Source organism: Hibiscus syriacus, unplaced genomic scaffold, assembly GCF_006381635.1.
Source record: "Hibiscus syriacus cultivar Baekdansim isolate YM2019G1 unplaced genomic scaffold, ASM638163v2 tig00117056_pilon, whole genome shotgun sequence".
NCBI classification, from domain to species: domain Eukaryota; kingdom Viridiplantae; phylum Streptophyta; class Magnoliopsida; order Malvales; family Malvaceae; genus Hibiscus; species Hibiscus syriacus.
In genome coordinates this window covers 7,376,917-7,401,287 of record NW_024063539.1, presented here as the reverse complement: position 1 = coordinate 7,401,287, position 24,371 = coordinate 7,376,917, and the positions used below count along the sequence as shown (strand labels likewise).

General features: G+C 34.4%; 3 protein-coding genes across 4 annotated transcripts; 1 reads left to right on the top strand and 2 right to left on the bottom strand.

Annotated features, from left to right (window-relative positions):
* Positions 1-7,588: 7,588 nt before the first annotated feature.
* On the bottom strand, positions 7,589-8,552 carry LOC120197996 (cytosolic isocitrate dehydrogenase [NADP]-like). The gene is made up of 5 exons (XM_039199395.1): positions 8,453-8,552; positions 8,267-8,370; positions 8,081-8,149; positions 7,882-7,997; positions 7,589-7,708 (listed from the first exon to the last, which is right to left on the bottom strand). The coding sequence occupies exons 1-5, from the start codon at positions 8,468-8,470 to the stop codon at positions 7,629-7,631; spliced, it is 387 nt and encodes a 128-aa protein (XP_039055326.1). The 5' UTR covers positions 8,471-8,552; the 3' UTR covers positions 7,589-7,628.
* A 3,989-nt stretch (positions 8,553-12,541) lies between these two features.
* Positions 12,542-17,146, top strand: LOC120197782 (dihydrolipoyllysine-residue succinyltransferase component of 2-oxoglutarate dehydrogenase complex 2, mitochondrial-like). 2 transcript variants are annotated; one of them, XM_039199181.1, is made up of 15 exons: positions 12,542-12,641; positions 12,801-12,887; positions 12,973-13,048; positions 13,231-13,294; positions 13,384-13,411; positions 13,661-13,716; positions 14,271-14,345; positions 14,446-14,501; positions 14,575-14,619; positions 14,770-15,045; positions 15,149-15,243; positions 15,478-15,568; positions 15,665-15,775; positions 16,438-16,632; positions 16,770-17,146. In XM_039199181.1, the coding sequence occupies exons 2-15, from the start codon at positions 12,838-12,840 to the stop codon at positions 16,959-16,961; spliced, it is 1,410 nt and encodes a 469-aa protein (XP_039055112.1). In that variant the 5' UTR covers positions 12,542-12,641; positions 12,801-12,837; the 3' UTR covers positions 16,962-17,146. The 2 variants fall into 2 exon arrangements, with proteins under 2 accessions (XP_039055112.1, XP_039055111.1); XM_039199180.1 differs by having other exon boundaries at positions 13,646-13,716.
* A 2,760-nt stretch (positions 17,147-19,906) lies between these two features.
* On the bottom strand, positions 19,907-21,227 carry LOC120198484 (mitogen-activated protein kinase kinase kinase 18-like). Its single transcript, XM_039199816.1, has one exon. It carries the CDS (start codon positions 21,161-21,163, stop codon positions 19,907-19,909), a length of 1,257 nt encoding a protein of 418 aa, XP_039055747.1. The 5' UTR covers positions 21,164-21,227.
* Between the last annotated feature and the right edge of the window lie 3,144 nt (positions 21,228-24,371).

Sequence of the window (24,371 nt, the reverse complement as noted above, 5' to 3'; positions counted from 1 at the left end):
CGGACAAAATGTCCGGCCTCTCCGCATCGAAAACAAGTCCCAGCTATCATACGACAATCCCCATAATGGTTTTTCCCGCAGTGCTCACACTGTTTCCTTTGACCCGGAGTAGATCTCCCAGCACCGGATTCCACTGACTGCGTCTGTCTAGTTCTTGCCTAACTTGCTCCCCTAGCAGACGATGCAACTGATTCTGATCTAGTTTGTGATCGAAATCCCGAGTCTCTTCCCCTTTTTGTTGGTGTTGAACCAGAATAAGTAGTCGTCCTCTTTGATGTCTGAACTCTTGAGTCCCCAAATCTTTCATTCTGAGCCCTTTCAAGAGCTTTTGCACGATTGATCGCCTCCTGGAACGAGGACAAGTTTAATGCTATCAACATTTCTTTAAGTCTAGGGCGCAAGCCCTCCACGAACCATTCACAAGCATCTTTCTCAGTAGGCACAAGCTCAGCTGCAAACCTGCTCAGCTTATTAAATTCACATTCGTACTCATACACAGAGCGGCTCATCTGCTTCAAATTCATAAATTCCTGCTTCATTTGTCGGATAAACTGGTCTCCAATATACTTGTTTTTAAATTCTTCTAAAAACAAAGACCAAGTCAACCGGTCGGTTGACATTCTCATGGTGACATTCGTCCACCATATCCTCGCCTGACCCCTTAATAACGACACAGCTCCATCTAATTTCTCCACTTCGGAACAGTGGAGACCATCTAACATGATTTTCAAATCATTCAACCAAAGATCCGCTGACACCGGGCCTTCCTCAGCTTCTCCCTTAAATTCGGGAGCTCCTAAACTTCTCAACTCCTTTGCTACATTAATTCTTGGAGTTAGTGGAACAGGAGGTTGAAGACGCGTCAGAATAGCGTCTAACGTTCTGAAGAACGTATCTTGATCTTGCACAGGCACTCCTTGAGATGCCTGTTCTTCACCTTGCCCGGCCAGGGCAGGTGAATTACTGCTTTCAGCATGCCTATCTTCTCCCGCTTCACTTCGGGAGCTATTATGTCCGGACATCTAATAAGAATAAACACATTATCCTATTAGCAAAACAGCATACTCATACTATACCAGATCAGAAGTTCTCACTATTTGTTGGCATGTATTCCATTTAAAGACTCCATAGACTCTGGTTTATGCCTAGAATCGGCTAAACCATAGCTCTGATACCATTAAATGTAACACCCCCAACCCATACCCGACCCGGATATGAGTCGGAGATACTACATTGACTTTAAAACACAACTCTTAATAAATAATAGTAAAATATTTGTACTTGTATTAAGAAAATACAATAAATATACTGTAATATAAGTTTATCAAAATATTCAGAGCATACACAACTTAACCCTTTAATTACATGCCAACTGCTATTTACATCACAAAATGACCTACTGATTAAGTTGCTTCTGATCTGATGGTTGCAGGAGTAATACTGTCAAGCTGCTTCACCTGTCTCTTCTAATTTCCCGGATCCTACGTGTGAAACACTCACACACTAAGTCATCGACTTAGTGAGGCAATAATAATAAGGCAATGTAATGTAATGAAAATGTCAGGATCATATGAGATGAGATGCAAACATGTACTTAATCAATATAGTATACTTCATCAAAATCCATACCTGTAAGCGTATGACTGTAACATTCATTATTCTGTATTAATAAGTTTATTGGCCCATGATAGCATATTGAGAACCTAAGGTATTTGAGTAATGTGAGGTTGTGCACTATGCTGTCACCACAGCTCGTATAAATGCACCGAAGTGCCCGTAGAATTGCACCGAAGTGCCCATAGAATTGCACCGAAGTGCCCGTAGAATTATGTCCATAAGGACCACGTAGAATTCTTTAAGAATCATATACATATACTATGGATCAAGTATGTGTCTTTCAAGACTTCACACAAGTTCCAAAGGATATACATATGTCCTAAAGAACCGAGTATACCCTCTACCCTTGGCATGCCAACTATACCTATAGTTCTCATCTACATAACATGGGCTTATACATTTCCTGTAGTTCATATCGCGTAGTCATATTATTTCCATACCTTTATCACATAGACATATCAATTTCATACCTTTATCACATAGCCCATATAACTTTTCTGTATATTCATGTCATGCAATACACATAATATAAATTCATGTCATGTATCATAATATGGAATGTGATCATATATCAAAATATAGAATCTAGACTTATCACAAGTCTAGAACTGAATATATACTATATTCATGCTATGCATATGCACTCACCTATACTTCTTTGCCTTTTCCTCGATCGATCCTACTTGTAGATGTTCCCGAACTCGAGTAGGCTCGGTATCTACATAAACATAATTTTTAAGATGATCATCAGACGTCTATGTCTTGAAATTAAGCTTTAATAGCTTACTAATTTAAAGAATCTATAGCTTAGTCTTGCTTTATTTTCTTCTTCTTCTTTTCTCATGGGGGAATCGGTTCCCCCCCCTGGGGGTATCGATTCCCCTCAAGCAATCTGGAATTTCATATACGATGAGGGGTATCGGTCCCCCCTGGGGTATCGATTCCCCTCTAGCATTCTGGAAATCATATTCGTTGAAGGGGTATCGGTTCCCTTGAATGGGTACCGATTCCCCTAACCCAGAAATCCTATTTGAGCCCAGAAATCATCTAATTTCAGCTCAAACATACTTATTTCAATCCCTTTAACACTCTTAGCTCTCATACACTACTTAAACTAATACTATCCATTCAATACCTCTAAAACTAAGAAAACTACTCACCATATAGAATTGAAGAATTTACTCCAATTTCAACTTGTTCTAATTTCAATTCTATTACTTCATACTTCTTAATTAGCTTATTGACAAGTCAAAAATTGATTTAAACATCAAAAACTCATCCATATCAAAATTTCATCTAAAAATCATTTCCAAATCATATCTAATCACTTATCTTGTTGTTTTAAGTCCTATAAGGTTTCCTTTATCTTATATAACATACAAACTTTCATTTCCAATCTTAACAATCAAAGAAACTACCAAGTTCAGTTTCTTACCTTTAATTGCAAACCCACGTTGGAGAAGGAAGAGAAGAAACTAAGAAAGAAGGAATGAGAGTATTCTGGAACCTAATACTCCACGTGGTCTCATATATCCCATAACATCTATTTTAATAAAATTTCCTTCCAAATGACCATTTGGTCCCTACCTCATTTCATATTACTAACCTTTATTTTTAAACTATATAATCATTCTACTTTAATCCCCAAATGTTGAAACTTTGCAAATCAATCACTCACCCGACATGGAGGATGTTACACCACCGATCATTTATTTAAAACAAATGGGTTGATCGGATACCCTATTTCTTACCTGATCTGTGTCTTTCCAAAGACGTGTCGGGTTCGGGAGTCGGTTACGGTCAAGGAATGATTAGCATCCTTGAACCGCCCTTTCGGTACTACGTAATTTCCAGTTGTCTTTGATTAAGAAAATTGCAAGTTAAATTAAAAGGTAAAATTTGATCCGAATTACTTACCCTTAATGAGTTTACGGAAATACCCTTAAAAATAAGATGTTAAAAGAAAATAATAATAATAATAAAAGAAAATAACAAAACTAAAGAGTAAACCAAGGAAATAAATGAAACCAATAATAATAAACATAAAATAATTGGATGAAACCAAAACAAATAAAATGAAATTGAATAAAATAAAATAAATGAAGATAAAATATATATACAAAAAGAATAAAAAAGGTAAAGTATTTTTTAAAATAAGAAAAATAATAATAAGAGCAAAGAAACTAAAAATATAATGAAAATAAATAAATAGTATAAATAAAAATATTATATATATATATATATATAAATGTATGTAATATAATAAAATACTAAATAGTAATAATAATAAATAAATGAAAATAAATATACATATAATATTAAAAAAAAATAGTAATCATAGAAATATAAAATAAAATGAAGTAAGAATATATATATATAACGTTAGGAAAATATAATAAAAAAATAGTAAATAAGTAAACATAGATAAAATAATATATATATATATATATAATAAGAAAATAATATAATATAAAGAAAAAAAATGAAAAAGAAGAGAATTATAATAAATAAATAAAATATAATTAAATATATATATATATACATATAAATAATAAGGGTTAAATTAAAACAAAAAATGAATTAGGGGTCGAAATTAAAAGACAATTGAAGAAAAAACGAACCTGTGTGTATTTAAAATCAGGGGGACCGAAATGGGCATTAACCCACTGTAGAGGCAAAACACACGAATCCACACGACCCGTTTATAAAAATCCGAATAGTTTTTCAAAAAAAAACACAAGCCTCGGGGGCTAGATCTACAAAAATAGATCTCGAAAACGCCCCCGTTCATTGGCAAAAAACACTTCTCTCGGTTTTCTTTCGAATCAAAACACAACAAGGGTAAGGAAAAATAACATGCGAAAGTATGAACTTTACCTTTCAAAATATAAATGCTTCGAAAAATGGCTACGAGTTGCTTGTAATTTTTTGCTTGGTATTTCGTATATCTCTTTCGAATGTGTTACAATAGTGAGTTACAATGACTATTTATAATGCTTGTGGATCCTATCTTTAGGAGTTTAAATAATAGTAGAACTCTATCATATTTTTAGGAGTTTGAATCCTAGCAAAATTATATCCTATTTTTAGGAGTTTGAATCTTAGTAGGACGAAAAGGTGTGTTGACAAGTTCAAGTTTCAATATTATATTTCGAGTTCGAGTTGAACTTGATAATTTTTAACTTGTGAGTTTGAGTGGAGTTGAGCTTACTTTTAAAGTTTTCAAGTTCGAGTCGAGCTCAACAATACTCGAGTTCGACTTGGCTCGTTTAACAAACGACGTTTGGTTTAATTTTTTAAAAAAAAAACAAATTTTCTGGTTTTCAACCGGTCCGGTTCGAACGGTTCAGCGGTTCTGACCGGTTCACTAGTAGCGGTTTAACCGATTTAGATTGAACCGGACTAGGCAACGGTTCCTGGTTTAACCGGTTGAACCGGCCGGTCCGGTTTTCAAAATAATGTTAACAAGTCGGATCATTTACAGGTCAGGTTAAAACAGGTCAGGTTAAAAACAGATCAGGTTAAAAACATGTTAGGTTGAAAACAAATCAGGTTGAAAACAGGTCGGATAATACCAGTTATTTACCAGGTCAATCTCGGGTTCGGGTTCATATCAGTTAGATGCAGTTCGGGTTCGGGTATCATATTTTCGGTTCAATTCGGGTTCAGTTCGTTCTCAGGTCGGATGCAGGTCGGGTTCGGATCCACAATTTTTAGATCCAAATCTTGTTCAGGTCAACACCAGTTTTGACTCGAGTCGGTTTCGGATCGCCATAGTGCAGATCAAAAACAATTTTGACTCGAGTCAATTTCAGTCAGTTTTGCAGGTCGAGTCAGGTTTTTTACGGCCCTAGTATTGAGTTTTGAGTTACGTCTTCAAATTAAAAGACATCTCACCCATAAATGAGGATATTATACTTCATTTAATTAAATTATGGGTTTGATGAAAGGCATTGTAAATGCATTGTTGTTTAATGTATAATACGTCTTTAATGAAAGTGCTCCACTTTGCATATAATTTCCAAGCAAACTGATCTGTGCTCCACTTTGCATATAATTTCCAAGCAAACTGATCTGTGCTCCACTTTGCATATAATTTCCAAGCAAACTAATCTGTGCTCCACTTTGCATATATGTAGTTTCAATAAAGGCATATTCCTTGGCTTCCGTGCCTCGAGCATATTGTTCATATTTAAGTTTTCAATTGAAGTCTATGTGATCCTAATACTAGCGAAGAGTCCTTTTAACATTCAGAAGTTCCAAGTTTAAATTATGCGATCCATTGTCCGTGTTTGAAAGTGAAAGGTTAAGGGAGATTAATATGACTGAAATAATGATTGGACAAATAGGTCAGGTAGCTTTTATCTAAGATGCTAGCATGCAATTTAACTATCATTCCAACAAAAAAAGGATTATGGTACTCCTTTTCCTTTTATACTACTCACAAAATTAATTAGGGAACTATTGAATATTTGAAATGTTCAAAACTGTCTATTACACTATAATCTGAATTACTAAGAGAAAATTATTTACGTGAATCTATATGCAAATTAGGGCATTATAAGAATTAAATTAACTTGCATTAACCATTCCTATGTTCTAAAATGTTGCTGCAAGTGCCTAGAAAACAATTTTCCACGAACAATTGCAATTAATTCCGTTAGTTGACTTACCATTTCTAGTATTTACCTTGTTTGATATGGACAGATTGTTTACAGATTTTTGCCAAATTTATAGGCTAACTTATAAGTGTTTCCATATTTCTTGTATAGTTAACTTTCCTATTAAGACTCTTGAATATATATAATATAGGTCCCTCAAGCTGTAACCAGATTATTAAAAATGCAAGAGATTCTTTTACCTACTGATATGCCGATTTACAAATTCTAAATGCAAGGATTTTAAAGTATTGTGTATTTTTCTGCACATTGTTTGTTCATCAATAATTCCCAGTTTCCAAGGGAAATTAACTCCTAACTTAAAACACCGCCTTAAGAATTCCAAGCTTTCGACAAAACAGACTACATGAACTCAATTACTAGATTGAGATAACAAAACAATACCTGTGCGCAAGTCCTCGTGACAATGCTATTAGTGCTGGTTTCACCTCCTTTCTGATGAACACGGTAGTGGCGGGTAACTGTTCCATGAGCTGCTTCAGCTTCAATAGTCTTTCCATCTGGGCACACTTGGAAAAAAATTCAATTACTCATATACCCAAAAAGAAAATACAAGATAATTTAAAATTATAGTTGGGGGTTTTATCACGGTAGCTGACAGCGTTACAAACATAATGAATTGTTCGAAGTTGTATACTGTAACCACTATAAGAACAAATTTCATGTAGTATCGTAATGGCTTTATATAAATTTTGTTTCGAGTTAAAAATTTTATTCAACTAATTTACAAATTACAATAATGTCATGTTAGTAAAACTTTATGTAAATTCATGAATCATTAATCAACAAGACCTAGTTTTCCGCATCCCATACAAATTGTCCAAGAACATCTGCAATTAAAGCTTCTATCTTCTAAGAGATGATGGATATACCCTTTTGAAAGAAGGCTAAAGAAATACTGAAGAAGAATCTGAAAAGTATTTTTTTTATTCACGAAAATTTAGCCATCAAAGACAGCATTTCTTCAGTTTTTACTTTGTTTTAGTCAAAAGCAGCAATTACAATTTTCCATTACGCCCACAAGTTCTTATTTTCTTTGATGCTTCAGCAGCCTGCATCAAAACCACCTGAGCACTACAGTACACCATTTCTCTTTCAGATATTTAGTCTTTCTGAAATTGAATTACAACTTTTTTTCAGAACATTATTTGATTTCCATCCATGTTAAGACTTACTGCTCAGAGATTTCACAAGATTATATCCAACAAAAATGTCCCTAATGGTTGTTACATTGTGGGTGCTTGTGCATGGATGCTGTGCCTGTCTTATTCCTTTTATCTTTTCTATGTATGAGGCCATTAGGCTATGGTGCATGTGCATAGGTGCTGTTCTCTATCTATTTATGGATGTGTTTAGTTGAGAGGGGAGAGAATATACCAGCACTGATGTCATCAACCCAAGAGATCCAAACCCTGTCCCGTGCAAAAAAGGGAAAAAAAGCTTAGCAAATCAACAAAGGAAAATGAAGCATGGCATTAAAAACCTTAGATAGAAATTTCTCAATGAAATGCCTCTTTTACTTTCAGAGAAGCAGCTGCTTATAATTATATATGAAGCAGATGTAATAATCTTAAATATGCTAGACTTTGGGCTAAGAAATCACTTTGCACATCACCATCATAGTTTTTGCATGCCCATACATAACCTCCTTCGCTTTTTAGAGCATAAGCAACCATATCATCAATAAGACGGTGCTCATACCAACAACACAGCAAAGCTAGTTATGCTAGTGTAGTTACTCCAAATAAGAACAATAGAAAACTGCAATGGGTACTGTATCTCACCAAACACTTTCTGCCTCAAACTTGGATTTCCATTGAGTTTCATAAACTTCCTGGAAAATGTCTTTAAATCTTCAGAAAAAAGAAAAACATCAGAAATCACCAAATTATAGAAATACATGGTTACAAATATCAAATAAGAAGTAAGAATGTGAAAAAAACAAAAAACCATATCATGCAAATGCAAACCTTCCATCATAACTCTTCATAATTGTATTTTTTGTGCTAAGATAAAGTGGCCATTTTTTCTGGTAAGCATTGTTCATTGAAGACTCGGCAAAAGCACAAATAGACTGTTTTCAATTCAAAGCCATAATAATAGTTAATGGATTCTAGAAGCCTGTTGGGCATACATGTCACATGTTGAACATGTACCTCATCAGTGTTGTACATGGACAAAGCTACACCGCCAGAACCTTTGAAGTTGAAAACCTCGAGCTCCTTCTTCCCACCACTTGTATCAGGAACCGCAAAAATAAAGAGTCATGAGATAAAATAAGATTAAAGTAAGATGAATATGGGTTTTCCTCTGCAGAAAATCTGCTAGGCCATGTCAAAGTACAAAACCTATAGATTGACAGAGTTTCTCTGTTAAAATAGGAGATTACCAAAAACAAGCACGAGTTTTCCAGGTTCTTGGACAACTAAATCGGTTGCTCGGTACTGATCACCAAAAGTATGCCTCCCGATGCAGATTGGCTTGGTCCAGCCTGAAATGTTTTAGATGAATAAAACAAATAACAGTGATGATAAGAATAATCATGGTTTTGAGAACCGGACCGGTTAATGAATCGGTCATGCTACCGGTTTATTGGTTTAACCGATCGAATCGGTCCGACCGATCGGAAGAATCGGACGACGTCATAATTATTTAAAAAATTAAATAAAAATACTAAAAATATTTAATAAAAAATAATTTTTTATATCACAAATCATATTCAAAACAAGTTATAACATATATAAATTAAAAACCATAAAATCAAGTGAAATAAAATGATTCAAATTAACTACAACATAATATTTAAGGTAAAACATATTAAATAATAAATATAATTATATAATTATAATTAAAAAATAAATTTGGGGCTAAAAAAATCATAACAAAAATGATATTGTTTGGTTTAATTTTTTTAAAAAACAATCCCATATGACTAAGAAACATAGAAGAGCATCCCAAAAGTCTAAAGAGAAAATATGAGAACAAAACAATCTCACATTGCTAAGAAACATAGAAGAGCATCACAATTAACTTCTATAAATAATAGAGGTAATTTGATATTCAAAATCATGGAGCCTTTTGGTGAGCATTGAGTGAACTATTCTTTCACTTCAATCAAGCTCGAATTTTAGGCTTCAATAGAGCTTCTAATTTTTTTTTAGTTCAAGCTTTTTTGAGTTCAAGTTTTAATATTATATTTCGAGTTCGAGTTGAACTTGATAATTTTTTAACTTGTGAGTTTGAGTGGAGTTGAGCTTACTTTTAAAGTTTTCAAGTTCGAGTTGAGCTCAGCAATACTCGAGTTCGACTTGGCTCGCTTAACAAACGACGTTTGGTTTAATTTTTTTTTTAAAAAAAACAAAATTTCCGGTTTTTTCGATTTTTTCTGGTCCAGTTCGAACGGTTCAGCGGTTCTGGCCAGTTCACTAGTAGCGGTTCAACCGGTTTAGATTGAACCGGACTAGGCAACGGTTCCCGATTGAACCGACCGATCCGATCTGATTTTCAAAACATTGCTTGTAGCATATCTTTTATTTTTTTTTCTAGATTGAATTTAATAATATTTTTTATTACTTTTATTTAGTTATCTTATTGATCTAAACATATTTTGGATTCTCAAGTTGATTCTATTTTATTAATAAACATTACAATCACCGAAGATAAATCACGATTGAAATATAATAAAATTAATTTGCTAAAGTGTCGCACTCATTGTGGACAATGACATTTATTTGTATTTATCACATTTTAATTGTATGATTAGGTTTTTAATTTTTTATGATATTATTTTGTTCTTTTAATTTTATTATATATTTTTCTCTATTAAATAAAATTAATGGCTATTATTAGTTAAAAAGTTAAGATAGAATTATTTAGTTTGGTTTGTATATTTTTCAAATCTTGACTAAGACTAAATTTATTCAAAAGTTAGATTCTGTTTATGAAAATCGAATCAAGTAATAGATATCATTACATTTAAACTAATATTTATGGCTCTTTCATTATAAATATTATTTTTGAAAAAATTGCTCTCGTTAATCTCTTCATAAGTCGATTATAAACCGAAATTCAATCATTACAATGAAAGAAGTAAGAGAGTATCAAAAATATTTATTCCCCATAACACATAAATTATAAAGACATGAATATTGAGTTCATTCAACATAACTAAAGCCACCAGCTACGGGACTATCATCGACTCTTAAGAGGTTGTTTGGTTCACGGCATATAATATTATCGGGGTAATGAAATCCTTACTCCCCCGTTTGGTTAGCCGGTAATTTTATTCACGGTAATATTTTATTATCAACAGTAGATTTTTTTTGGTATATTACCGAAAATGTAATTATCTCATTCTCTTAGGTATTGTTAGATTACTGACGTTTTAGACTAAAATGCCCTTAATTTTTTTCCTTTCAAAATTATCATTCTTCTGTCATTGAATAATAAAAATTCTACGAAAGTTAAATTACAAATTTATCCTTAAACTATTTTAGATTTACAAAAAAAAATCCATAATTATAATTTTATATGAAGTTCACAGGTTAAAATAAAATTTTACCCTTTCATTAAACCTATTTATCTTTTTAATTTTGTAAAAAAAAATTATATAAATTTTATGAATTTAAAAATTTCAAAGAAAATATATAAATTAATTATAGTAATATTATAGTAGAATTCAACTTGTTAAAAAAATAAATATATAATAAGGAAAATTTGGCAAAATATACATTCTAATAATCTTTTATTCCTTTAACCAAACATAGTAATCTTACATTTTTACTAAACCAACCAAACACAAAATACAATATTCCCAGTAATCATATTCTCTGATAATCTTATATTCCGTGAACCAAACGCACCTAAGTACAATACCGGACCAGAACAAGGCAGCGCATCCGAGGGGTCTATATCAATCGAGCCATGAAAAGTAATTATATTTTTAAATTGCAAGTATTGTTATAGTTTTATGGTGATTTTAGATAATAATGATTATATGAATTCATTAAGTGATTTTAACGGTAAAAGATAATATTATTTTATTAGAGATTTTGAATTCGAACATCTATATTTACAAGGTGTGTGTTATCAATTAGTTAAAAATATTTTGAACATATATTATCTTATACCCCTCGACTATTAAAAAAATATTACAACAAGATCATTATGTTATTTAATCACCAGTATTCTATATATTGATTGATTAATCCAAATCAGATATTATATAAACTTAATATAAAAACTTATTATAAAATGACTCTTTATTTAATTTATTCTTATCACAATATTAGAATTTTAATCTTTAATATTATTTAAAGGATTTAGTATCCTATCTGGTTAAACCAACTTATTGTTGGTCGCAACATATATGCTCTACAATTTAATTAGCTTAAGCATAGCCTTCATACAGCATTATAAGTGCTTCATTATTGATCCCTAATTGATGGTCCGGATTTTAGTTAATAGCTACTCTATCCTATGCTTTATGTAGTATATATGATCTTAAGCCATGGCCCATGCATTGTTTCACATCCACCGACATCTATATCTACTTTTCTTTTCAATATTCATGTTATTAATTCTTTCATGATTGAATTAATTTTTCATTTTTTTGAAATATGAATTAAATTTTTATTTTTACTTTCGTTTTAGCAAAGTGTAAAATAATATTTTTAAAAAAATTAACAGTGAATGAATTAAGTGGGAAGTTATTTCTGCAACATCAGCCATTATTAGGCACACAAATTCCGAACAATCATATGTTCCTATAAAATCACTCTAATTAGATACTTACATATTAAAACCAGAAATATAACGAGTTGCTTCATTTCATCGTTGTGTTCTGCTATGTCTTGCTTTTCTCATTCCTCATTCTGTCATTGACGAGAAGACTGATATAAAATAAAGGGTAAAATGAATTAGTGCTTGGGGATTGTAAATTAGGAATTTTATATGAAATAAAAAATTAAAATATATATATATATCCTATTTGAATTATTATATGGTTTAAGTCATCACCATCACGGTTTGTAGTATTAATGTCATTATCCCGTTAATAACTTAACGATAGAGTGATGTAATTGATGTAAAACAAAAAATTAATATTATAATTGATAAAATTAAAAGTTCAATCACATTAACGAATTAATATATAAAGTTAAGTGGTATCCAATATGATTTATACTAATTATTTATACCTTGTTTAAGATGTACTATATTCACGGTTTCTCTCCGTCTTTCTCAAAGAAAGAAACCAAAAAATAAAACCTTCTTAGATATTTTTTTTCTTCTGTTTAGCAAATTACAGTGCATTCGACGGCTCTCATATTTGTCTGCAGAAATCAGGTTAAAGTTAAAGCTCTCTTCCATATATAGTTTTTCTTCATCTCTCATTATTACCTTTTTCATTGTGTTCAATGTTTAGATTCAGACCCACGCAATTATATCCATCCATATATCTATTATGTTATAGATTATTGAACTTTTATTTGATTTCTCCTTTAGATTATTGAGTTTTGCTTTTAGCTTCTGGACATCGGTGATGTTGGGCGCTTTAAGGAGAAAAGTTGCGACCGGAGGTTCATCAGCCTCATTTAGAACTTTTATTTTTTTAAATTGTGGTTTGTTCAGCTAAAGCACTTGGATTTTATTAGTTCTTGTTTCCATTTCTTTTACAGGTATTAGGGAAGTCCTTGCAGGTGATTCGGCCGAGCGTTTCAGCATCTAGAGTGTCTTCAAATGCTGGAAAAGAGGTAAATAGTTCAGCTGAGTATGAATATGATTCGATAAACATGCTTGTGGCTCAGTTTCTCTTAAATTTTGATTGACGTCGATATTTGATGTTATTAAACCTTTAATCTATGTGGAAGATGTTTGGATTTTTATCATACAAAAGTAAGCATTCTCACGAGAATTAATTCAAGTGTTTGAACAGATTCTGTTACTTCAGCCGGGAGGAATTGTCAATGTCCGCAACTTCTCTCATCTTGTTCTGCCAGGTAAAACTTTTGCTTTGTTTTCTTCTCATTTTGGTAAATTCTGTTGATTGTCTTTGTTATTAATTGAAATTATTTCTTCTTTATTGCAGGCTCTTCTGCTGGTTTGACAAAGACAAGGTTAGTTGGTACTGAACTTTTGTAACCCGCGTTAATTCTTATGAATTATACTGTCACTGGTTTGTCATTTCATATCATGGTGAGGGTATGAGTGAACTGCTGGAGTGATCTGATTCATGTAGTGTAATTACCATATCTATCATTATCAGAAATTCATTTCATGTTTTTTTTATCTTTAAATCAGTTTGCTGCTTCTTGGCACTTCTTTCCCCTGACAACTTTTCTTATGTGCAGGGATGTCATCTCTAGCATTCAGTCGGAGACTATCATTCAAAAGTCATTCAGAGCTTTCTCTTATGGAGATGGTATGATATTGATCAACGTCCTCTATGATATTAATTTTACCAAATGCCTATTAGCGTTTTTTTCCTTGTTTAAAATGGTTATTATTATTAATACATGGGTCTGGCATTTGGTGTTTTGTTAGAATTTAGTTCCTGTATATTCTAATTGTTCATTTGATGAAAACTGGTTATTATTATTAATACATGGATGTGGCATTTGGTGTTTTGTTAGAATTTAGTTCCTGTATATTCTAATTGTTCATTTGATGAGCAGTTTATCTGGAATAGACCATTGGCAACTATGTACTATCAAGCTCATTTAGCAGTTAGCAATAGGGCTGACCAAGAGGTTATTTTAAATTATTTCTCTGCAAAAGTGTGAATGCAGTAGTAGGGAGATTTTGGCTGTAATTTAGTTGTATAATGATTTTGAGTAGCAGTATTGTTGTGCTAGACTAGCAGGTCCTTGGCTTCTACGTTTTTGTTTCTGCTTGGCACAACCATATATTCCTTTTTTTGTCATTCTTATGTTGATTTAAAAATTTTATAACTTCTGCAATTTACTTTTGGTGAAGGTGATCTGGTTGATGCTGTTGTCCCTTTTATGGGAGAATCAATTACTGATGGCACTTTGGCAACATTTTTGAAAAGTATGTTTTCAATTATTGTAATTTCCATCCTTTACTAGACATGTTTATTTTCATGATTGTATGTGCTTGATGGTTGATATATCTGACTTTTCGAGAACAGAACCTGGTGATAGAGTTGCAGCAGATGAACCAATTGCTCAAATAGAGACAGTTAAGGTACTATTTCTTCACTCTTCTTAAAAATGCATGCGTTTATACCTCTAATACCTGTAGTATTTATATTCATCAGGTAACAATTGATGTTGTCAGCCCCCAAGACGGTGTGATACAAGAGGTAATTATAATTTATCAACAAATCTGTACCTTTAGTCAAACAGCATGCACTTGTCTTGTTTGTTGGTTATTTCTGGACTCCTATCTTCTCATTTTTGGGAGCAAGGGGACTGCATTGGATCCTGAATATAAATATTACAGTTCTTTCCAGTATGTAGCCAAGGAAGGAGATACTGTGGAACCAGGTGTCAAAATTGCTATCATTTCAAAGTCTTCAGAGGGTGCAGCACCTGCTGCTCCTGCTGAAAAGAAACCAGAAAAAGCTGCTTCGAAGCGTTCTCCTCCCCTTGAATCGGTAAAGGAGGATAAGCCAAAAGCTAAAGTTGAAGCTTCTCCTGCTGTGGATAAGCCTAAAGCCCCTGCTCCACCACCTCCAAAACGAACTGCTACTGAATCTGTACTTCCCCCCAAGGAAAGGGAAAGAAGAGTAAGTTTTCTCATTTTCTCTTTACATCCAAAATGTAGCTTTGGTGTAAAATGATGTTGGGCATCATAGAAAATAAGTCGACTAAATGGCTTCGTGATTACAGGTTCCTATGACAAGACTCCGGAAACGAGTTGCTACTCGGTTGAAAGATTCTCAAAATACTTTTGCAATGTTGACAACATTCAATGAAGTTGACATGTGTGATCTCTTTTCCCTCGTATTTTAATTTGTGTAATGCATCCTGCAGATTATCTGTGCTAACCAACTTTCTGAACATTTCCATTTGGTCTGTACGGAACTGTTTGCTTAATTCTTCTGTTACAAGTTTTCTGTGAAGTTAATTAAATCAGAATTCTTTATAAAAGCTGTGGTGTATTTCTGATAAAAACTGGATCTGTTATTCTTTTCTGATTCATTTGCTTCTCGCTGCAGGACTAATCTGATGAAGCTTCGCTCTGATTACAAGGATGCTTTTGTTGAGAAACATGGTGTCAAGTTGGGATTTATGTCGGGATTTGTTAAAGTATGCAATATTTGTTCTTGAAATGCTCACATATGCATTCATAGCCTGCCTTCACCGCTTTTTTCCCTTACCATTTCTTCTATTTTATTGTTTCAGGCTGCTGTCGGTGCACTTCAGCATCAGCCTATTGTAAATGCTGTAATTGACGGGTATGATATTATTTATAGGGATTATATAGATATCAGCATTGCTGTTGGTACTCTGAAGGTAATATCCTTTTTGTGTTTGTATTTCTTTAATGTTGTTTGATTTGCCAATCACAATTTAGCCATTTAATGGCTTGCTGAAGGCTTTTTTTGTTGATACAATCCGTCTACTATTCATAACTCTCCAACCCTTAAATTGGTGGCTACTTCATGCTTAAGAACATTCAAACCCATAGCCTCCAGAATGCTATAGCAACAACTGTGCCAACCAAGCTAAGACTTGGTGGGTTGCTGAAGCTTTAATTGTTATTTTTCTCTCTAGTTTCCGAAGAAACTTATAGATCTGTGGGTTTTATGCATGTAAAAATGTGTTGAAACGGAAAATTTCGTGTGAACTTGGAGCAGTTTTTGAAACTGAAACGAGGAATCAGCAGGTTCAGAATTCTATCCTAGGTGACCGTTAAAGAAAATTACTTGTTGAAGGGTCTTTTTCACTTGTTTTCTTTATCACTGAGCTGAAGTTGCTTTATTTATTTCATGAAAAATGAGATATCTAGAAGATTATACAATTCTTTTTTCTAAACTTGAAAGTTGCCAATCGTATAGCCTAGTGTTCATAAACGAATGAATGGATCATAACTGCATAGGTACTGAAAGTAAGAAAATAAAATGTGATTCATGTTTCTAGGTTAAGCTTTTTGTTCCTTTTGTCTTTCCTGCCAGGGTCTTGTAGTTCCGGTTGTCCGCGATGCTGATAAGATGAATTTTGCCGAGATAGAGAAGACGATCAACGGCCTTGCAAAGAAGGCAACTGATGGGACCATATCAATTGATGAAATGGCTGGAGGCTCATTTACAATATCCAACGGCGGTGTTTATGGAAGTCTGTTGAGTACCCCTATTATCAACCCTCCTCAGGTTAGTGGTTACTGGTTATAAACAGAATATGTGTACACACTTACACATGCTTGTCAGGGTTCCGTGTGGTTGTGACGTACTCGTATTGCTTTGGACCAGCAAGAGAACCTGACATGATTAAATATTTTTTTTGGCAGTCGGCTATCTTGGGTATGCACTCAATAGTGTCCCGACCAATGATTGTTGGAGGTAATGTAGTCCCAAGACCGATGATGTACGTTGCCCTCACTTATGACCATAGGTTGATCGATGGAAGAGAGGCTGTCTTCTTCTTGCGTCGTATCAAAGATGTTGTGGAAGACCCGCGCAGGCTGCTACTTGATGTATGAAAGCCCTAACCATAATAGCAAGTGCTCAGATATCTCATGGTTTTGTGGCACTCGTAAACGCTCGGTGTATACCTTGTGGCTTCATAAACAAGAAGAATAAATGACTGAAGTCTTGTAGGGTTTCATTTTTTGATTCACCCTTTAATGGGTTCCGGAATTTCCGGTGACCACTTTTGAACCATATCGAGTGTACATATTTCTAGTTTTTGTTGCGCAAAATAAGATTTTTACTTACACCATTCGCGGTTTGAGTTCACACACGGCATGAAATGTCTTTGGTTTTGCCTTAATACAAAGTTTCCTGGTTATTGGCAAGAGGTTTTATATTTTACTTTTTCATGTTTGAATCATCATCTCCAATTCATTCATGTTGTTGCAAGAGATGTATGATATAATGGATATTGTAGCAGATAAGAGTTAATATGTACTAAATGTTGGAGCACAATGTGATAACTGGAATGGCCTTTTGTTAAATTCAGTCAAACCGAATGACGGTTACAGCAGCAACGATGGCCGGAATTGCTTTACATGGCAGCGACCAGGGTTTTGATAGTAACGACGAAAAGAGTTTACGGGTCAAGATTGCTTCCAATCGTTTGTCTCCAACCTCATGTTGGAATGTGTCGGATACAAATGTTGGCGAGAATTCGGAGAAAATAAAGAGTTTGCATAACATAATGTTGGCGAGAATTCGGAGAAAATAAAGAGTTTGCATAACATAGTTTACGCTACTTGAACATTGAGGCTGCAAGTTATTCTGATTCTCCTTGTTAATTCTTCCTAGAGCAATGGAAAGTATAATTCTTTAATTGAACCGGGAACTGAAGTTTTGAAGCGGATACCAGAATTTCAACATGTTTTTAAACATTTTCAATTGCAGGCTTTTGGCTTTCCATCCCCTTTTTTCACCCCATAAATTGTACGTGACTTCCCCCCAGAAACCATTGCAGTAATTTGTTGAATACTTATCGATCGAGATGATTCATCTCTTGTTAATGCTCTTTTCGGCTGAAATGGCACTTGTTTTGGTGATTCTCTTCACTTCTCCTCTAAGGAAACTGGTGATCAAGATACTAGACAAGATGAAAGAAGGCAAAGGCCCTGTGGTTTCAAAGACTGTTCCAGGAACATTGTTTGTTGTTTTCATCTCAATCATTTACAATGTGATAGAGATCCAGAAACGATAATTCGAAAGCGGCCTTCTTAATCCGACCGACAAGGTTCTAATGGCTAATCAAATCTTGGAAGCATCTCTAATGGGTAACTTTACATTCATCAACTCGTTTCATAACTTCATAAAAAATGTCTGAAAACTTAAGTTTTGATACAAAACAAATATATATATATATATATGTATATATTTCAGGGTTTGTTATATTCCTTGCACTGGTTACATATAGACTGCATTATTATATGAAAGAGCTTGAAACAAGGAGGAGGAAAGAGGATGCTGAAGAAATGAAACCAAAGCCTGATCTAAAGCTTGGTGATCATGAAGAATACCCAAATAAGGCAACATCTTCAACTTGAACAATTGATTTTAGAATTTAAGAAGTGAAATGTCATGCATAAGACAAGGTCGTATGCTGTAATAAGAACAAATAATAAAAAAAAGAATGTTAACTTCTGCAATCTGCATTTTAGATTTCAGTATCTATCTTTATGCCTTACACATTAAGATTTGTCTGATACAGAAAATATCATCTGTTGCATAGTAAAATGCCAAAATTCTGCTGAAAATCAGGGTCACAACCTTGCTATATCTCTGTTTAATTGGAACTTTGAAACTAGATATTCATTATATTATGCATGTTATCTTCCGGAGGGTGTTCATTTCCCGAATCGAGTGACTCATCATCTGAAAACTTTTTGGGACGAAGATTTGATTGAAGGTCTTTTCTCCAGCAGCACTACTCTTGAAGATTTGGTCATAGAGTATTGCTGCATGGAGAGTGGCATATTTCGGTATTTCACATCAAGAGATTGGCTATACTTACCCTGAAATAGTTCCCTTTGTTGGTCAACAATTGATGCCCCGAATCTAGCCTACTCCGAATATGTCGGCCATCTACGAGTTAACGTATTCACCGAAGAATATGCAATCTCTGAAACGTATTCACCAAAGAATATGCAATCTCTGATCCATTTTCTCAACAGCATGTTTTAGAGAGATCTCTAAAGTTCATTCACTCAATCTGTCAGCTATCTGTCGAGGTCTGTTTCTTGACAAAAAAAAATGTTTACAAGTTGTTGTTTGTTGCAATGTGTAGATTTCTTGGTTAAAAGTACTTGGTCAGTCGACTCATACAAAAAGGTTGGTAAACTGCTGCAACATGTTGGTTTCCCGTTGTTGCTACCTAGAAACCCTCTTTGTGTTTCACATGCGTTGACCTTCCTCATAACTTGACTTTGTTAAAAGTCAATGTCCCCATGGATTAAAATATTGGAAAGTCAACCCACCTTCCAGTCTCCTCCAAACACCCACTCTCCTCCACTGTCATACATCTTTTCTAGAGGAAACAGATGCAACAAACCAAATATCAATGGAATATTAGGTTGCAATGCAAGGTATTTTGACTATCTAACATTCTACTACTATCTGTGTTGATTCGACTCTTTATTTTTCTCAAAGTATTCGTGTTGAAATCTTCGAATATACAGAAAATTACCCGTGTTGTGGTTCGATACTAGTCTCCAATCCGTGTAATAACATAGACGACATATGAACTTAGCTAGCCATATGGGTTGCTGTCTATTGCAGAATATGAAAAGGTTGATTAATTAGTTGTTACTCTTTACCTAACCTAAACTTGCAGAGAAGCCAAAGTTGACTTCCTTTATCTTATCTGATCTACCTAACCCTTTAAGTCTCCTCTGTTCACACAAGTTAGTCACTGGAACCGGCGTCATTGTACCGGCCGCTGGTCTCTGCCGGACCTCTAAAACTATGGAAAATTTGTTGTTGGGGGGATTAGCATTGGAATAGAACAAGAAATTTCTTTAATTTTCTCAAAATTGAGATCATCTGATACAAAAATATCATCTGTGACACTTTCAATTACCAGAGTAGTGGTGAATTCCATGGTGTTTTCTGTAGAATTGTCTAGGAAGAAATCTTCATCGAAGATCAAACTTTCGGTTTCAAGTTCTTCAAATGAATCCATGGATGACATAGTTGGAAATTGAAGTTCATTGTGTTGTTCAATGCCACTTCTTCTAACCGTGATCCAATCTTCTTCACACAATGTCCAATTGGAAGCTGGTGGCAGAGTTGATTGAAGCAGTTTCTTGATTCTATCAGCTGGAGAATTCATGGAAATCTCTCTGGGAATCAAATTCTTTTGATTTTCCATCACGTTGAGTGAATCCCATAAACCCTGATCCAGCACAGAATTAGGAGAATCCATGGTGGATTCTTCCAAAAGTGGATGTTGAAGCAATTCTTCAGCTGTCCATCTCTCTTTCAAATCCCTCTTCAAACACTTTCCTAGGAAATCCTTTCCCTCCTCGGATAACCATCTCGGAATCTCCGGTATGTCGCCGGAGAATCCGATCTTATACAGAGCCGACACCGGATCGTTCAGCTCCGGCCACGGAGAATTCCCTGTGCTCATCTCTATAATTGTACATCCAAGTGCCCATATATCAGCTTCAAAACCCTGCTCCTCACCGCGTGCCACCTCCGGCGCCATGAAAGCCGGTGTACCGGAAATCGCCGACATGTTGAAACCGCCATTTTCACCGTCTTTCCTCATCAATTTAGCACACCCCAAATCAGCAATCTTTGCACCTTCTTTGCCGATCAAAATATTTTGGCTCTTGATGTCACAATGTGCCACTCCATTAACATGTAGGTAACTCAAACCCTGTAAAATCTGCAGAGTATACAATCTAACTTTCTCTTCACCCAATTCCCCTCCGACCCTTCGAATTTCATCGGAAAGCGTGCCACCGGCAACATACTCCATGCATAGATTGTACATAGCCTTGTCGTTTGCTTCATTCGTAACATCATACCCTAGGTACTTAACTATGTGAGGACAGCTTAATTTGGACAAGACAGAATTCTCTCGTTGTAAGAATGTAGAGTGACATAAATCGGTCGACTTAACGGCGAAAAGCTCGCCTGAAGGAATTGCAGTGGCTAGAGACACGGTGGCGGTGGCGCCTCGGCCTATTGCTGGTCCTCTAATCCACTCCATTAGAGAGAAAGAAACAAGAAGAAAAATGTGTCTTTTCACTTATGCTATGATATGCAAGAAAAAATATATATAGCTTTGATTATGGTGACTTAATCCAAACACCAAAGCATATGCAACAACTTAGGAAAGATTCTTATTGACAAAAATATTTTTCCCCATTAATTTGTTAGACGTGGTTTTCTGAGTACGTGGATTGAAACGAGTGCTTGCTGACCGCCTATGGATGGCGTCATGGCGGACGCTTTAGCTTGTAATAAAGCCATTCACATGAAGAAAGATGAGCACGTGCCGAGATTGCGGGTGGTTAATTATAATAGGTCGAGTTGTGATATCAATCCTTTTACTATACTGAAAGTGGGTATTTAGTCCTTATACCTTAATTTGGTAAAATTTGATCCCCAATTATAATAGTTAACTATTTTTTTTTTTTGGATAAGTAGAATTTTATTACCCAATAGAAGTGGTTCATCATACAACTGTCATCCCAATTGGGAGTATAAATACATATTTACAGAATTAGTCTATACCCCAATAATTACAAAGTCTAGAATTAACATAGTCTAGTCTATTAAAACCTTTGGCACTGAGTTTGAAACGAACAAGCTCCTTAATAGCCTTTAGAAGTTGGTCTGTTGTTCTTGTTCCTCTATTGAAAATTCTTCTGTTTCTCTCCTCCCAAATGAAGTATATGAAAGCAGTCCAGGTGATCCTCAATATGGTAGAAATAAGGGATTTGCCCTTCCAAGTTTGAGCAGCCCAATGAAGCCTTGAATCCCAAGACCTGTAAGTATCTCTCATGCTAGATAGATTCATAATAGAATGCCATAGTGAAGTAGCGTAAATACAGTCAACAAACAAATGATTTCTAGATTCATGGTCCTGATTGCACAAAATACAATAACTATCAGTCACAATACCCATTTTAATAAGTCTATCACGAGTAGGAAGACGATCCAGAATTGCCATCCAAGAGATAATGCTTAGCTTTGGGATGTGTAGTGGAAACCAAATCACCTTATGCCAGAAAACTTTGTCTCTATGAACTCTTATATTTTCCCATAAATCTTTTGTTTTCGTGGCACCAACAGTTAATTTTGGATAGGCTTCACTTTTTATTTTCATCAATTTTCTGATGGTCCAATTGTGGGAAGAATTAACATTAATGTCGTTAAGATCATTATTTTTAATAACATAGCAATGGATCCAAGCAACCCATAGAGAGCCCTCTCCAGCCATTATTTTCCGTATTAGTTGCAACATGCAAGCTTTATTCCAGGAATGAATGTTCTTCAACCCGAGACCTCCTTCAGATTTAGGACAACACAGTCTATCCCAGCTAATCCTAGCACCTTTAGCAGCAGTATCATTACCTTTCCAAAGAAACCGAGAGAAAAGTTGTTCTAGACGATTGATAACTTTCTGAGGAAGGATAAATTGCCTATTCCAGAAGTTAACAACACTGTATAGAACAGTTTTAATAAGCTCAAGACGACCAGCATAGCTTAAAATTTTACCAGACCAATGGTGAAGCCTACGAATAATATTATCGTAGAGAGGTAGACAGTCTTTTTCAGTAAGCTTCCGAGTAACTAGAAGAACTCCTAGGTACCTAACAGACAGGAAACCTTGTTTGAAGCTAGTGACAGATTTAATGGAGTCCAGGGTTCTATCAGGAATACCAGCCGCGTAAAATTCTGTTTTGTTAACATTGAGGTTCAGACCAGATAAAACATAGAAATGGTTTAGAACATTTGTCACTCCAGCAATAGAATCAAGATTGCCTTTGCAAAAGATTAAGAGGTCATCAGCAAAAGATAAGTGAGTAATACCAAGTTTTTTGCATTTAGGGTGGTATCCAAAAATACCTCTAGCTGCAGCAAGATTGAGAAATGGTTAACTATTTGTACTAACTATTGATATTATAAAACCAGAGATATCAAATCATACCAAAATAATATAAAGGGACTAAATACTAATTTGAACATAGTAGAGGGGAAAAACCAGAGTTTGACCATAATAAATTCATTTTAATCTTGTAATTAGTATTGTCAATTATTGCGGCGCGAAAAAAATCAATCTGGACTTTTAACAGTGTGAACACAATTAGAGACTTTTAATGATTCTATTGTTTAGCTTAACTTACAAGCTGTAAACATAGACTCGTTTCTGTAGTATGCATGGATCATAAATGTATTGTTTGTATTTTTGTTGCTCAAGTAACTTAAGGAAATTATTTGGTTCTGGAAAAACTCAATTTTACTTAAACATGGAATGGTCTAAATCTAGAAATACGTAAAAATGAAAGGGGAAAAAATTAGATTCAAAAGAGTTCGAATGCATAAAATTCAATTTCGATATCGACTCGAACCCAATTTTATTCTTTGCGATGTGAAATCAACCAAGCATTTTTTTCCAAGGCATAAAGGGATTAACAAAATGATGTAGCCCCAATGGGTATCAAAAGGTGAGAGTTTGGCAAATTGATTGGAGGAATGAAAGGCAAAGTAAATAAGCCAGCAAAAGAGGTTGCAACCAAAATACATAAAAGATTCGAAGGCAAAATGAGCACAGCCTGTTATTTTCAGAAGTCTGCAACATGACTTGTAAATGAACAATTTGAGCGAGGTTCAAGCAATTCCGGTGTATGGCAAAGTCAACTTATTGAAATCCCATTTGTAATATGAACTCAAAAACCTAACCCTTTTGAGCGGGGAGGATCTGTTTATGGTTTCGGTGCTGATAAGTGGTGAAGCTAAACGAGCTTTAAAGCTCAATCTTTACAGCTAGGTTAACACATGGTTTTATGATCCAATCTTTACTTTGATCTCAATTTTGGAAGATGCCACCACTTCCACTCTTTTTATCACTTCTTTTTATCTCTTCATATTTACTTTATTATGGCCCAATCTTTACTTTGATCTGAATTTTGATTCCAATAAAACCCCAAAAGTTGTGCTTTGTTTGCTTAATGATATGGGAAATAGGGTGTACATTGAGCATTGCTCATTACCCAATATGTGTTATGAGCTGTACAGACAAATAAACCAAAGCAAAACCCCAAGACTGACAATGTGGGTATCGAAACAGCTATGGAAATAATACTAAAAATTGTGCGAGTTATTATTCCTTTGTTTCAGATTGGCTGGTTGTATAAATTCCATTTCCACTGACAGTTGTATTCTGCCCTTACTCTTTACAAGTCATTAGT